The sequence below is a fragment of the Takifugu rubripes genome, chromosome 5 (genome assembly GCF_901000725.2).
Source record: "Takifugu rubripes chromosome 5, fTakRub1.2, whole genome shotgun sequence".
Taxonomy (NCBI): Eukaryota; Metazoa; Chordata; class Actinopteri; order Tetraodontiformes; family Tetraodontidae; genus Takifugu; species Takifugu rubripes.
The window spans coordinates 7,125,281-7,138,605 of NC_042289.1; the positions used below are offsets into that span (position 1 = coordinate 7,125,281).

General features: G+C 54.0%; 2 protein-coding genes across 7 annotated transcripts; one reads left to right on the forward strand and one right to left on the reverse strand.

Moving 5' to 3' along the window:
- Positions 1-250: 250 nt before the first annotated feature.
- Positions 251-10,633, reverse strand: tecpr1b (tectonin beta-propeller repeat containing 1b). 6 transcript variants are annotated; one of them, XM_029836520.1, is made up of 25 exons: positions 10,497-10,633; positions 6,994-7,226; positions 6,737-6,919; positions 6,541-6,663; positions 6,349-6,471; positions 5,944-6,118; positions 5,747-5,847; positions 5,563-5,664; positions 4,683-4,807; positions 4,039-4,613; positions 3,782-3,897; positions 3,560-3,715; positions 3,322-3,471; positions 3,053-3,210; positions 2,639-2,766; positions 2,363-2,456; positions 2,180-2,276; positions 2,014-2,093; positions 1,883-1,939; positions 1,634-1,808; positions 1,410-1,545; positions 1,228-1,320; positions 1,051-1,157; positions 859-978; positions 251-791 (listed from the first exon to the last, which is right to left on the reverse strand). In XM_029836520.1, the coding sequence occupies exons 2-25, from the start codon at positions 7,216-7,218 to the stop codon at positions 654-656; spliced, it is 3,537 nt and encodes a 1,178-aa protein (XP_029692380.1). In that variant the 5' UTR covers positions 7,219-7,226; positions 10,497-10,633; the 3' UTR covers positions 251-653. The 6 variants fall into 6 exon arrangements, with proteins under 6 accessions (XP_029692380.1, XP_029692378.1, XP_029692376.1 ...); XM_029836518.1 differs by lacking the exon at positions 10,497-10,633 and adding exons at positions 7,723-7,857; positions 7,959-9,288 and having other exon boundaries at positions 3,560-3,897; XM_029836516.1 differs by having other exon boundaries at positions 3,560-3,897.
- bri3 (brain protein I3) lies at positions 9,440-12,634 on the forward strand. Its single transcript, XM_003964555.3, has 3 exons — positions 9,440-9,944; positions 10,534-10,642; positions 11,392-12,634. Exons 1-3 carry the CDS (start codon positions 9,800-9,802, stop codon positions 11,522-11,524), a joined length of 387 nt encoding a protein of 128 aa, XP_003964604.1. The 5' UTR covers positions 9,440-9,799; the 3' UTR covers positions 11,525-12,634.
- Positions 12,635-13,325: the final 691 nt, after the last annotated feature.

The window sequence follows — 13,325 nt, forward strand, 5'->3', positions numbered from 1 at the left end:
CAGTCGCTGCAGTTACGAGCGAGGACAGCAGGGGGCGCCAGTCAACGCGTTATCAATGAGGCCAATTATAGAAGTGAAGTGATCAGGTCATTGTAATGGTCCAGTCTGATGCTTTCAGAGACGTGAGCATTGCTGGCGTAGGTACCGACGCAGGGCGTCAGACTCCAGGTGAAAGGTCAGAAGTTGCTCTGTTGACTTGTGATTTGATCAAGCGTCAGCAGTTTTGTAGAAATAACATGGAAATCAAGTATTTTTGAGAAGGTTTTATGGGGAAAAAAAAAAATCCCCCCAAACATCTGCAAACAAAACCGGGAGAAGCGGACAGCAAACACAAAGAAAGATAATAAACACAAACACAAACAAAGGGACACCAGGATGAAGACGGCTCCAGGCGGTGGCTGGAGGCCTGAACCTTAAGCCCTTTAACTGCAGGAGAGTGAACGCTGGCTCCACCAGGAGGAGAGGACACATGCACAGCTTATTCTCCCCTTCTATCCGAAGCTGTTCCAGGCCGCCGTCTCCCGACAGGAAGTGTTCCCCTTCCCACCCAGGCCCGACCGAACCACTCCGGACCCTTTAGTCAGACGCGGTTCAGGGCCCCGCCGTGGCCAAGGGGGTGACAGAAGAGTGAGGAGGAGAGGGGTGGGCGTGCCTTACACCCCTCCGGCGTTCCCGTTGACTTGTGCCGGGCGCTGCGGGGGGAGCGGGCTGCGGGGGGACGCAGCAGGAGGGTGGCGGGTGCGGGGAGCCTCGACAGAGTTCCCCCTCACACTGATGTGCTCCCATCCTCCCTGAGGAAGAGACGCACTCGCTCAGGTCGGCGAAGCCAAATGGCGCATTTCTAAAGGCAACACTCACCCCGACCCCGTAGTCCCAGGACTGGCCCCTGGGCTGCATGGGTCCCACCCCCAGCCTGTGGCAGACGGCCCCGGGCGTCTCGGTGGGGAAGCCCGGGATGCTCTCCGCCACCGTCCACACCTGCAGACGACAGCGGCGTCATTACCGGTCCCGCCCCACCTACTTACGCATGCGAGGGTCCTCTGCTCTGACCTGGTCCAGCGGGCCCACGGACACTTTGGTGACGTTGTTGGAGACGAGCTCCCAGGTGGAACCCTGGGGGTAGCTGGGGGTGAGGCCCTGTCGGTACCACAGGTTCCCTGTAGGGACCCAAAATGGCTCCGTGAGCGTTTATGATGCTGGCGTGGAAACGGTTTCGCCGCTGCTCACCGTTTTCATCCACAGCGAAGACAGAAGTCCGGCCCACCGAGAGCTGTCGGAGCATCTGTCGGGGGGGGGGCGGGATGTGGTACCAGCATTCTCCTGTGGGGAGGGGGGGGTAAATAACAGCCTTGAATACAAGTGAACAAAAGTGCAGTGGTGATAAACTAGTCCCAGTTCAGCGTTCCTACCTGCAGGGTTCTGTTGGGAAACGGACCCTCTGTAGAACACCGCTCCGTCCCTGGCGATGGCCCAGACCTGACAGGCTCCACCGATGGAGATGGACTTGAAGGGCTGGTCGGTGCCCACGTGCAGCCAGGAGCTGCCCTGGAAGAGCAGCGCCGGCGGGTCAACACAGTTGGCACGGCCGGGTTTTGACCGAGCGAGAGTGGCGCTGGAGCGCGTGCGTCCTCACCGGAGGGTTCTGGGGACTCACTCCCAGGCGACACAGCACGTCCCCCTTCTCGCTGATGGCCCAGACGGGGACCTGCTCCATCCGGCTCTGGGCCAGGCACGGCATCAGGGAGACGTCGCTCAGGTGGAGGGGCGGCACCTGCTGCCACGGGCCCCCCGGTGTGATCCTGCACTTCCTGCACGCACAAACATGGTCAGTTGCCGTCGGCCCCGTGGCAGAGACGCCTCGGGAAGGCGCGTGTCCAGGTACCTCGTCCATCTTCTACGTCTCACAAAGTCCTTCAAGGTTTTGTGTCCGTGGAAAGTTCTGTTGGAGGAAACGAGGAGCGGTGTTACACTCTGTTACGCCTCTGTTGGCTTTGAGCGGTGGCGGTGACGTACGCGGGGAAGTCTGCGGCGTACTGCCAGCCCTCTTTGTCCGTCCCCCCGGGGACGCCGACGTCCACGGCCCACTCTGACACCTGAAACACAGTGTTGGGGGGAAAACAGGTCAAATATTTGCTGATGAGATTCTAAGAGGTGGTTGAATGGGGGTCAGCGCGCCTACCCAGGACCACTGTGGGGAGGGTGGGGGCGTGTTGCCCTTGGTGCACTCCTTCAGCCCGCTCTCGTCGCTCCACATGGGGCGGTCCGTCGGGAGCCCTCTGGGACAAACCCAAACACAATCCATTAGTGACAGAAGACAAAAAAGACCGCCAAAGCGCGTTAAGCCACGCCCACATGCTCCTACTTGTCCGTATATCCCGTCAGGGGGTTCCATCTTTGGTTCTCGTACACGTGAACGTTCCTCACGTCGGTCTGCTGGTGCAGCGGAGCCTCTTGGGCTGCAGAGCACACGGACACTAATGTAACGCTAGCGCGCGGACTCCGGTGTACGCGTGCATGCGGAGTCAAAGGGCTGCACGGAGAACAGGTGAGAAACCGGAGACACAGACGAGGGGGGCGGATTTTAAAGGACTCAATACGTGTGGAACAAGCGGGTCCATGTCTGCAGGGGCAAGATTACCAGGAGCGGGCTGCTGCCCATGGCGCCCGCTGAAGACCCAGGCGGTGCCGTCCCACCCAATGCCCCACACCAGCCCCAGACTGTTAGACTCTACACAGCGCAGGTGACCCGGGACCTGTCGCCAGAACCTGCAGCACCACACAGCAGAAGCACCGAGCGTTAGCAGCCTCGTTAATCGCACACACACACACGCACGCACACACACACACACACACACACACACACACACACACACACACACACACACCACACACACACACACACACACACACACACACACACACAGAGGAAAGAAACAAGGCAGGACAAGCTAGTTCCAGCAGGCAGAGAATTAACGTTAGCGAGTTCTGGACACGTTGGCGGACGTCAAGTGTTGGGAAGCGACCACAGCCAGATGGGTCGGCTGATATTTACATGAGGTCACAGCCATGCGTGTGCGCGGTGGACTCCAGGGCGAACGACGGCTCGTGCACCATGATGTCCCCCTTGGAGGTCGTGGACCACAGGGCCTGCCTGGAGGGCGGTCCGGCGATCCCTCGAAACTCGCAGCAACAGTCGGACAACAGGGACAGCTGGGGACGCAGGACAATGCTGTCAGCAGAGGGAATCATGGGAACTTTAGCGGTAAGATCAGATCTAGGCTACAGGGGTCAGCTTTGAAGGCCAGTTTTGTCTACTGTTACCCAGTGGTTCAGGTCCTGCTCAGCGTGCGCCGTCAGGATCAGGGGCCACCTCTGTTTGGTCCGTTCAGGCGTGTACACGGCGAAGGCGAAGTGTCCGTCTCGCAGCAGCGGAACCAGCGCCGTCACTTCGTTCACAAACACCTGAAGGTACTGAAAGTAAAGAGAAGCGCTCTTCAGGCGGGTCGCCGGGCTCGCGTGCACGTGCGCGCCACACATTTGCTCTCGCAGCGGAACCGACCTTTTTCTCATCGTACTGTGTGTAGTAGACGAAGAAAATACTGTCCTTCCTGCCGTCGGAGCCGGTGGACTGCTCGAGGGCGACGCCCACGTCCGCCCAGCGCTGGGGCTTCCAGTCCCTCCACCAGCGCAGCGCGCCCTTGCGGACCCACACCGACTGCACGGAGACATGTGTGTGAGCTCGGAGGGAGGACGGCATCTCCCAGCGACCGCTGGGTCTTACGTTGCTCCGCTCCAGCGGCTTCCGGCTGATCTCGTCTCTGCGCTCCGGCTGCTGCTGCTGATCGCTCCAGGCGGTGGACTGGACCGGCGTCAGGGACAGGGAGCTGGTGAGGGGACCTGGTCCCAACAACAGAGATGAGGGTTATCTCTGCACGAGACGGGGACACACGGTTGTCGAGACGACACAGATATACACGCAGAAGCTTGAATACGGCCACGTTTGTGGCGGCGGAATCATCGTACGGGTTCTGAAGGTACCTGTGGGGCTCAGCCAGCTGGTCTGAGACTCCGCATCCACTTCGCAGCCGCCGCCGGAAATCCAGGCCCACACTGGCCCGTCTGTTTCTCCGACAGCCTGGGACGTCTCCAGCGTCCCCAGGGCGTAGCTGGCGGCTCCATCGGCTGGAGACGCTCCCGCCTCCCGCCCGCTCTGACTTGCTTCCGCGCCCTCCAGATCCACGTTCATCCACGGGATGTTGTGCGCCTCGGGGTCGGGGGTGGCCAGCACCGGAGCGGGAGACGGCTCCTCGGCTTCCTCCAGGATGGACGCCTGTGGTGTGGAGGCCTTGTCGCGGTCCGACACCAGACTGTTGATGAAGCTGTCACTCGTGGGGATGAACGGCTTGGGAGCCTCCGAGGGAGGGTCTGAACCGGCGGTGGGCGGGGACTCGTCGGGTCCCGCTAGAGGGACCACGGAGGGGGACGCTGCCTCCAGGACGGGGGTCTCATTCCTGATGGGTTGCATTCCGGTCAGACCCACGTCCGAGTCCGAGTCCGAGCAGCTCAGGAGAGGAGGGGGCGTGGCCTGAGTCACATGACCCGCACACTTGCTCCTATTCCAAAGAGACACATGTGACTCCAACCAACCTGGTTCATAGAATAAGCTGAATTCTCACACTGACCTGGGACCTGGATCCTTCCTGGGTCCCCACTGGGCAGAGACGGGAATCCAGCCGTTCCCGCTGGGCTCAGACAGGGTCACGCCCATCCTGAAGTAGAGACCGCGGTCCTCACCAACAGCCCACACCTGACAGACACAACAACAGGCGCTGACTGCAGATGTGTCAACAGTTTGATTTACACTTTTCCGCGGCAGACGAGGCAGAAAAAACAGAGAAGTTGACTTAAATCCCGTCACTGAGCCACCGGCGCCGCTGCTCTGTCAGGTCAAATAAGGCAAGGCCGTTCACAAGCCGGCTCCATATTTACAACCCCGAACATGAAATGTGGGATATGGTGATGGCGGCTTGCCCAGCTTCTAATTAGAGAATGGCCCATATGTCAGGCCAGGAGGGACGTCGTCTGGGATGGGGGGGGGGGGGGCTGCTGCCGGGACGCTGGCCGCCACAGTGGGACGCACTCATGTTACAGGGCAGTGACTTTGCAGACTCCCCCGACAACGCCGCCAAGGGTGAAGTGGGTAAGAAGGTTCATGCCTGGGTGCAATAAGTAAATGTAGTAAAGTGGGAGGAGCCAAAAGGTCACATGGTTCTACAGCAATCGCCTGAATTTCAGAATAAGCTTTAGATGCACAAGTGTGGCACCGCAGTCAGGCTCTAAATGATGAACTCTGGAATATTCCTACACGTGGTATCCATGGAAACCAGGTTTAGCACCAATACACATGTCATTAGAACGCCATTAAGTTTCAAATATGGCCCTAGTGGGTTTCTATGCATCTACATCAGCCTGAATCCAGATAAGAATCATTTTGTTGCATCAACAGCTACTCATCCAAACTTTACAATCACAAGATTATGAACCACTGAGACATCTTTGAACCTGATCGTTGAGTCCAACATCCACCATCAGCATCTCCCCTCCGATGCTGATCCAGCCAGAGCCGCAGGGGTTGTGGGAGTTCACGCCGCGTCTGAACCACACCTTGAAACACACACAGTCGCGTGTCAAACACACCGCGAGCAGCAGCAGCAGCAGCTGTAGTTCTTTTTCTTCTTTGACTCACCTTATAGTCTTTCGTGACCACCCAGACCACGCTAACGCCGACCGCCACATGGAGCGCTTCCACTTTGGTTCCTGGAGACTCGACCTCGACCCACGACGTGCCTGGAAGAAGACAGAAAATACTGACTGTCACCCTTTAAACAACCCCAATAAAAAGAAGAAATTGTTAAATGAACACGACACAGGTGGTCTACAGACCAGTTGGACTATCCAGGCTGAGGCCAGTACGGACCAGTAGGTTCCCGTCCCACAGCACGGCCCACAAAAGGTCTCCCGGGCCGGCCGATAACTGAGCCACCTCCTTGGGCGTCTCCACTTCCTCCCAGCTGGAGCCTTCTGGGACACGGGGGTAGATGCCCTCTCTGAACCACACCTAAAGTGTGAAAGTGTCATCCTTACTTTACAAATCACATAAAAAAGCAAATAACATGACAGCTGAACAGGAAATTACATGGGATCGTGCTTCCATCTAGTGGTGAAATACATAATAGATCACGCTATTATACAGTAGTGTGACTGAAAACTTTAGATGAATTGTTAGTAAAGGACGTTGGACTTTACATGTTTGACAAATTCTGAACCACATAACTGGGGGTCACTGACCTGGCCTTGTTGGGACACCCCCCACAGGTAGGGATACCTCCCAGACTGGTCACTCATCTCCCAACCACCACAGCTTATGTCACAGAGGGGCAGCAGGGGTTTCTTTGGGTTGTCCAGAGGAATCTACGGGGAGGCAGTCAGATGTTTCTAGTGATCATCATTATGGCGCAGTGAGGCAGAGACGGTGCAAACCTTGGCCCAGGTGCCCTGGGCGATGTATCTCCTGTAGCGGATCCACCGCCTGCGACGCACACAAGAGTTCCACTTCTTATCCGGAGAGAAGTTGGCTGGAAAATCCACTGCGTATTCCCAGCCCTGAGGAGAGTTACAGGAAGAATGAGGGCATAAAAAAGAGGAAAGAGAGCTGTGCACGTGTTTAGTTTCTTACCCCACCCTGACTGGGCTCTCCCCCACAGCACTGATCCACATACCAGTCCCCCTCCCAGTCCCAGCTGCGGGACGGCAGCTCAAAACTGTGCAGCGGCTGGGGGTTCAGCCCGGTGACGTCGCTCCACGGCCAGCGGTCGGTGGGCAGCAGAACGTCAGTGAAGCCGTCGACAGGGTTCCACCTCTGGCGACAAAGATTCAGCACCTCAAACATCAGCACCCACCACCTCCCGAACCGCCGTGCGGCTGAGGCCTGACCTGGTTCTCGTAGGCCTCCTCGCGGTAGCGGATGGAGGTCTCGCTGGGCATCATGTTGAGGTAAACACGGTGGTCACAGCCGATGCCCCAGCAGCGGCCCTTCCCTGCAGAGACCCGCTTCAGCTCCAGCAGCATGTCGTCAGCACGCACCCACTGCTGGCCGGCCGTAGACAGGCTGTACACCCGGCCGTACACGTCCACGGCCCACAGCAGCGTGATCGGCATGGTGACCCCTGCGCAGAGAGCGCACGGCAGTCAGTTCAAAAGTGCTGAATTGGAGTGTTACTGGTGTATTTAAAAAATAGCACAGAAATGTGTGTTTTTTTAAAATTAAAAAGCTTGTTTACTATATTTTACTTTTGACAATATACTATTAAAATGATAACCCATCAAATCTCTCGTTTTACTTGTGCCAAATATTATTGAAAAACTATGACTTTAAAACACGTTGACGTGATTAAGAAAAAATACTGAAATTAGGTTAGAATGATTTTTAGAATCAATTTTTAGAATCATTTTATCAATGATTTTTAATATCCAAGAGGCATTATTGTACAATATCAAATGATCTTCAGTGTTTAAACAACTGAATTACTGAGAACAGATTTATTTCAATAATCTAATTCTGAATCTATGATTTTCGAGTTGGGTTCCTCCTAAAATAAAGAGTATAATATTTAAGCAAATTGCTCTGAAGGCACTAAAACGATGTTTTAATCTGAAAATTACCGGAAGTTCTATTATGTGTGTTGTTGCATAACTTGGCGTTAGCTTCATCGACTGATACTAATCCGCTCCAACGTTGACAGTCGGTTATTTTAAGAATTCAAAACAAATGTGGAAGGAGGCGAAACAGACCGGCAGCTGGAAATAACCAAAAACCAAAATAATCAGAATTAAACAGGAAAATGTTCGCAATAAATGTGTTTCGCTGCAGTTTTCTAGAATATACTACAGCTGATTACCTGAATGTTGGTATCCGATCTGCAGTGGTCAAGGGAAGAGCACGTGACATCAGGTGCACGAGCCGACAGCTGTCGACCCATTCAACATGTTCATTCACATCAACGCAGCGCAGCGTAATAAAGCACCGAGGCGGGAGGGACGCCGCAAAGGTGGTAATCTGTTCTCTGTGGCCGCCGGCCCAGCCGCAGACCGCCCGCAAACACCCGCACTGTCACCACAAACGCGTCTGCGGTGCGAAAGCTAGCCGCATCCCGGCCCAGAGACGCTGTTTTCGGAGCAAAGGAATGTCCTGTCCCACTCTCGAGCCCACAACAGGAAATGGACGCAGCGCGGCTTCTGATTGGCCGACGCTCTGCGCGAGCACCGGGTCGCGCTCTCCCATTGGTTGGACCGCAGGCGCGTGTGACCGTAGACGGCGGCAGGTGAGCTACGCGCATATTTCAATAATTTAGTCAGCGACGTATCAATTATTAAAGCGTTAGGTATGGTTTTACACGTTTGGCTACGGCGTATTTAAATAAAAGATTGTTGCTCTGTTGAAAAACATCGGCTTTAATTACACTCAACCGCTATTTCCAGAAGTTAATGACAAGACTCCTCCGAGAACATTGGAAATAAAAGGCTACATGAGGAAGTTATGACAATCTTAGAGTTACATTTTTGAATTTGGATTATTGTGTTAGTCTCTTAATCGTCACCAGTACGATAATCAACAAGAGAGACAACCAAGCTGAGGAGATCAGTAACTTGGACTAACATCCTTAAACATAAAATTGATTTTAACCTTGAATGTTATAATTTCGGAATAAATAAATACCTTTAAATAAATACCCTATAGCCATTAAGCTGTCGGCCCTGCTTAAGCGTTTTGAAAAGGGGGCGGGGCTTCAGGAAAGACGTTCGTTTCTGTGTTATTGAACATTTACCGCCTGGTGTCACTAAATCGCTTTATTTTTTTTTTAACAAACGAATATTTTCAGGAGGAAACAAAAAAATAATAACCGCACTTTCTCTACGGTGTGGATTTTTTTTTTGCTTGTTTTAATATTCATGTTCCGCATCGCAGCCCGCATCACTTTCACGTGGATCAGAATTTAAGGCCCCAATAGTGAAACTTACATAACGTGAACGGCAGCGGTTACGTAAGTCCACAAAAACGGCCTAAAACATTCACATCTTGCAATTTATAACCTAAAGGTTCAGGCGCGAGGAAGGAGCCGCATCATGTCAACAGCTGACCGCCGCGCGCGCGGCGCGCGTCTTCCGCCCGTCGCAGTGCTCCTCGTGCAGGCAGTGCTCCTCGTGCAGGCAGTGCTCCTCGTGCAGGCAGTGCTCCTCGTGCAGGCAGTGCTCCTCGTGCAGGCAGTGCTCCTCGTGCAGGCGCGCGTTATTTGCGTGCTCTGCCGCTTTAAGAAGCCTTCCGGTGCGCAGAGGCGCTACAGCAGCGCATCACATGATTCTTCTCTTGTGACAATCCAGACAGAAAGAGACCAAAAAAAGCGTACCTGACTTCCACTCGAGTTTCGGGCCGAGGCGATGACAGATGACCGCCGCGTCGGTGCCTGAGGACCAAGCCTGAAGCTGGAAATGGTGTTAAGTTGAACATTCCCGGGAGGACTCGGCTCATTGCTGCCTTTCAACGAGACGTTCGGTGAAGACTTTGTGGCCGCGCCGTCGGGGACAAAGTTGGCGCATGGAGAGGGACGAAGTTTCCTTCTGGCGCAGCGTCCTTTCTTTGTTTTTCCGCGGGGCTTCGCTGATACCAGCGGCCGGACTCCACTTCTGAGGCCGAGTTTAGTCAAGTTGACCGCGGGGATCTAGACTCGTTCGATCTGCGGAGATGGTGGACAACAAACCTCTCCTCCCGGACAGACCTCCCGCCTACAACACCGTCCCTGGCGCTTACGAGTACGGCCCGCAACAGCCCGGCTATGGGTCGATACCCCCGCCCGCCCCGCCGCCCTACGCGTACCCCGACCCTCAAGGTAAGACAAGCCGTGGGAGTCGCTCCCCAGCCGGGTACAGGTGTCGGCCCTGCCCGGCGCCAGCCCCAAATCTGGTGGCTTTGATTCGGCCTTATTAATGCCGAACTGATAAACCTTATTAGCCAAATCTCCGAGGGTAACATCCCCCCAAGCATTAGTTTGTTTTATCATCCGCGCACGCGCAGTTTGATAACAGTTTTGTTGAAATTTGGGGCAGGAAAAAGCCCAAATCCCAAACAGAAAGTAAACGGGCCCTCTCCTTTCTTGAAAGTTGCACGTGATTTCCTGTTTGTTGCTCTCTGAGGTTGCAGCAACAACCGCGGCACTGTTGTCAGACCTGGGTCACATGTTATTGTCGTTTGTGACACCAAACTGCAGCCTGTCACAACTCCCACGTCTTAGATTTCACACTCGGATTGTGGTCATGTGACAATAATCTGGTCGCGTTTCCAGACCGAATTCATGAGAAAAGTGTTGCCGATTGAGTCCCATTTCCTCTTTGAGCCTCTAAGGACTGTTCGTCTCTCCCCCAAAATGTCCATGCTTTGTCACCTGTGCTTAAATAACGTGCGCACCCTTTCTACCGCAGGTTACCCATCAGCGCAGACGGTTCCCGCCGTGTCCCAGCAGCCGTATCACGGCACCTACGCCATCATCCAGCCGTCGGTGGTGGTGGTGGGGGGCTGCCCCGCCTGCAGGTGAGGAGACAGCGGCGCCGCTGTGGTTTGTTCCTCTTTAAGCGTTTGGAATCAGTAACTCGGTGCGTCAGTCACAATGTTCATGAGTCAACGTCCCGCCAGTCAGATGACCTCGGCCTCAGACATGTGACGAGGTGGCGGTTGGTCACGGCCACGCTGGGGGCCGGGGGCAAAGGTCACGGATTTTCTCAGCGCCAGCGGTTGTAAATGTTGACGCAATATGGTTCATTCCAGGAACGAAAGGTAGATTAAGAGCACGGATGTGTACTTTTGGTCCCGAAAGCTTTAGCCTCGTCTGCTCGGACACACGGCGCCCGGCGCTGCCACTGTACCCGGGCGGCTCAGGGGACGGGAGAATTGACTTCATTACACATCTAAACGTAAACTAAGCCCAGATCATCTCAGTATAATCTAATCTCACCGTCAAAGGGACCTTTCAGCTCCCATTTGCTCAGGATGTGCGCGCTGCAGTCATGAGACGCCGTGACTTCGGTTAAAAGCGGCGGCGAGACGCCGACTTCACCGCGTGTTTCTTCACGCCGTGTCGGGGGGGGGGGCCACCGATGTGTCAAATTAGATATAAATGAGGTTTGGAAAAGCTCCGCGGCGTCTGCAGCGAGGCTCAGCCTGACCGTTAAAACGAGGAAGTCGGCGATGAGGAAAACCGAGCCGTGATGTCAGGATGTGGTTCTTTTCACCTGCTTGTGTTTGATCACATGGTAACCATGACGATGCTGTTCCACCTGCAGGGTCGGCGTCCTGGAGGACGACTTCACCTGCCTGGGAATCCTGTGTGCCATCTTCTTCTTCCCCCTGGGGCTCCTCTTCTGCTTCGCGCTGCGCCAGCGACGGTGTCCCAACTGTGGCGCCACCTTCGGGTAGACGGACCAAAGCGCGGCCGGCGCTCCCACGGGGACGCGGCCACATTCCCGCGGTCCTGTCCGTTTGACCTTTGTACCGCCGTTGTACGTGCTGCTGTTGCCACTTCAGTCATGCGTCACTTATGATCAAGTTATTACGTTTAGTCCTGCGCGAAGAACTCTGCTTTTGCCTCCCGGTGTCGTCCGTGCCTTCGCGGACCCGCGAGGAGGTCGCGTTCAGCCTAATCGAGGCGCGGCCGTGTATCCTTTTCTTTATTTTGCTGGAACTTTGCGTCGTTTTTGGCTAATAATGAGGTCACGCCAGGAGGTCCGGACCGTACCGGAGCCCAGATTTAAGCAATAACGTTGAAGCTGCTCGTCTTCAGATTCCTCCCTTCACCTGTTAAGTCGAGGGCTGATGCGTCTCTGTCGGCAACGCCGTGAACAACTGTCCCAGTTCGGACCCGGGACACCTCAGTCAGAAGACCTGAGCATTTTTTTTACATTTTTTTTTTGGCGGGGTGGGCATATTTGCACTGATCATGCTGATTATTCTGCTGATTATCCCTCAGGTATTTCCGGTCTGTCCCCCTCTCACCTGCTCTGACAGGACTCGGGCCTTTGATGCTTAAAGGAACACAGGAAACGGGCCGAGATGACCAGTCGTGTGTAGTCTCTGCATCTGTGATCTCAGTACTCCACTCTGGTCCCATTCCTCCGAATCAGACAATCGAGCATGAGTGCGTCCACGTGTGTGCCGTGCGTCTGCGTCTTCCATCCCAGGAAATGTTCTGTTGGAGAACAAACTGTCTGAACATCACACACGCTCTCATCACCGATCGAGGCTCTTTCCACCACTGACTAAAAGAGAATCCTGCTTCTTCCTGATTTTTTTTTTCTTCCCCTCCCTCATCTGTAAACACGCTCAATAATACTCAATTTCTATACATTTATCGACAAAGTAAACATATCGAGATTTAAGAAATAAATCATTTATTTTTCATACAACTATCCATGACCTAACGTGTGATAATCAACCCGTCGCCGCGGTGACGAGGCACTGGCCACCGTTTAAAGAATGTAAAGGTAAACTTTTGGTTTACGGTTTATGTCATTAAAGCTGTAATCTGGTTTTCTGTCTCGAACCTCTTTATTAACGTCCATCTGGGGGAAATGGCCTAATTTTATTACTCGTGTATATGAAATTAAAACGGGCGACAGCAGTGCTGTTGAAATCACCGTCAGAGCCGTTATGGACGACTTCACTGTCGCCAGGAGATACTAAAAGGCCTGAAAAGCTCATTTCTAGGTCAAGACTGAGCTTCAAAGCAGCTGAATCCAGGAACCGAGTTCTGAAGATGAGGAAAAAACCCCGGCTGGGTCACCTGAGGGAGGGTGTGAGATGTCCCGATGGGCTCGGGAAGATCGCGGCTGAGGTGTCCCAGCACATCCATGGATGTCTCTCATGTACTTCAGTGATGCTTTAATATCCTACAGGCAGCATTGTTCCTGTTCAACTCCCTGTTGGCAGCTCTTCCCGAGCTCTTCCAGACCTGCCTGGAGCTCCATATTTTATCCAGATTGTTCAATGTTATAAAGTTGATCCCAAGGCTCAGACCCAGATGAAACTTTCCTGCCTCAATACCAACTATGATCAAGAAATTAGCCTATCAATAAAACCCTTCTTTTCCCGGTGGATTTAGTCAGTTCAGCTTTTCTGGACAAAATTTGTATCTCCGGATGGAGAAAAAGGGGCTAAAAAAACAAAGAAAGATATACCATGCTGTGTTACGATTTGTAAAGTTTATTCATGTTTTCTTGTG

What these genes read in the sequence shown, in the direction of transcription:
- tecpr1b (XM_029836516.1), bottom strand. Translation starts at nt 7,218, where the DNA reads ATGCCGATCACGCTGCTGTGGGCCGTGGACGTGTACGGCCGGGTGTAC. An exon ending in GGGTGTCCCAACAAGGCCAG is followed by an intron (nt 6,119 to 6,348) that starts GTCAGTGACCCC and finishes TTCACACTTTAG; the next exon opens with GTGTGGTTCAGAGAGGGCAT. An exon ending in AGCAGGACCTGAACCACTGG is followed by an intron (nt 3,211 to 3,321) that starts GTAACAGTAGAC and finishes CTGCGTCCCCAG; the next exon opens with CTGTCCCTGTTGTCCGACTG.
- bri3 (XM_003964555.3), top strand. Translation starts at nt 9,800, where the DNA reads ATGGTGGACAACAAACCTCTCCTCCCGGACAGACCTCCCGCCTACAAC. An exon ending in CGCGTACCCCGACCCTCAAG is followed by an intron (nt 9,945 to 10,533) that starts GTAAGACAAGCC and finishes TTTCTACCGCAG; the next exon opens with GTTACCCATCAGCGCAGACG. An exon ending in GGGGGCTGCCCCGCCTGCAG is followed by an intron (nt 10,643 to 11,391) that starts GTGAGGAGACAG and finishes TTCCACCTGCAG; the next exon opens with GGTCGGCGTCCTGGAGGACG.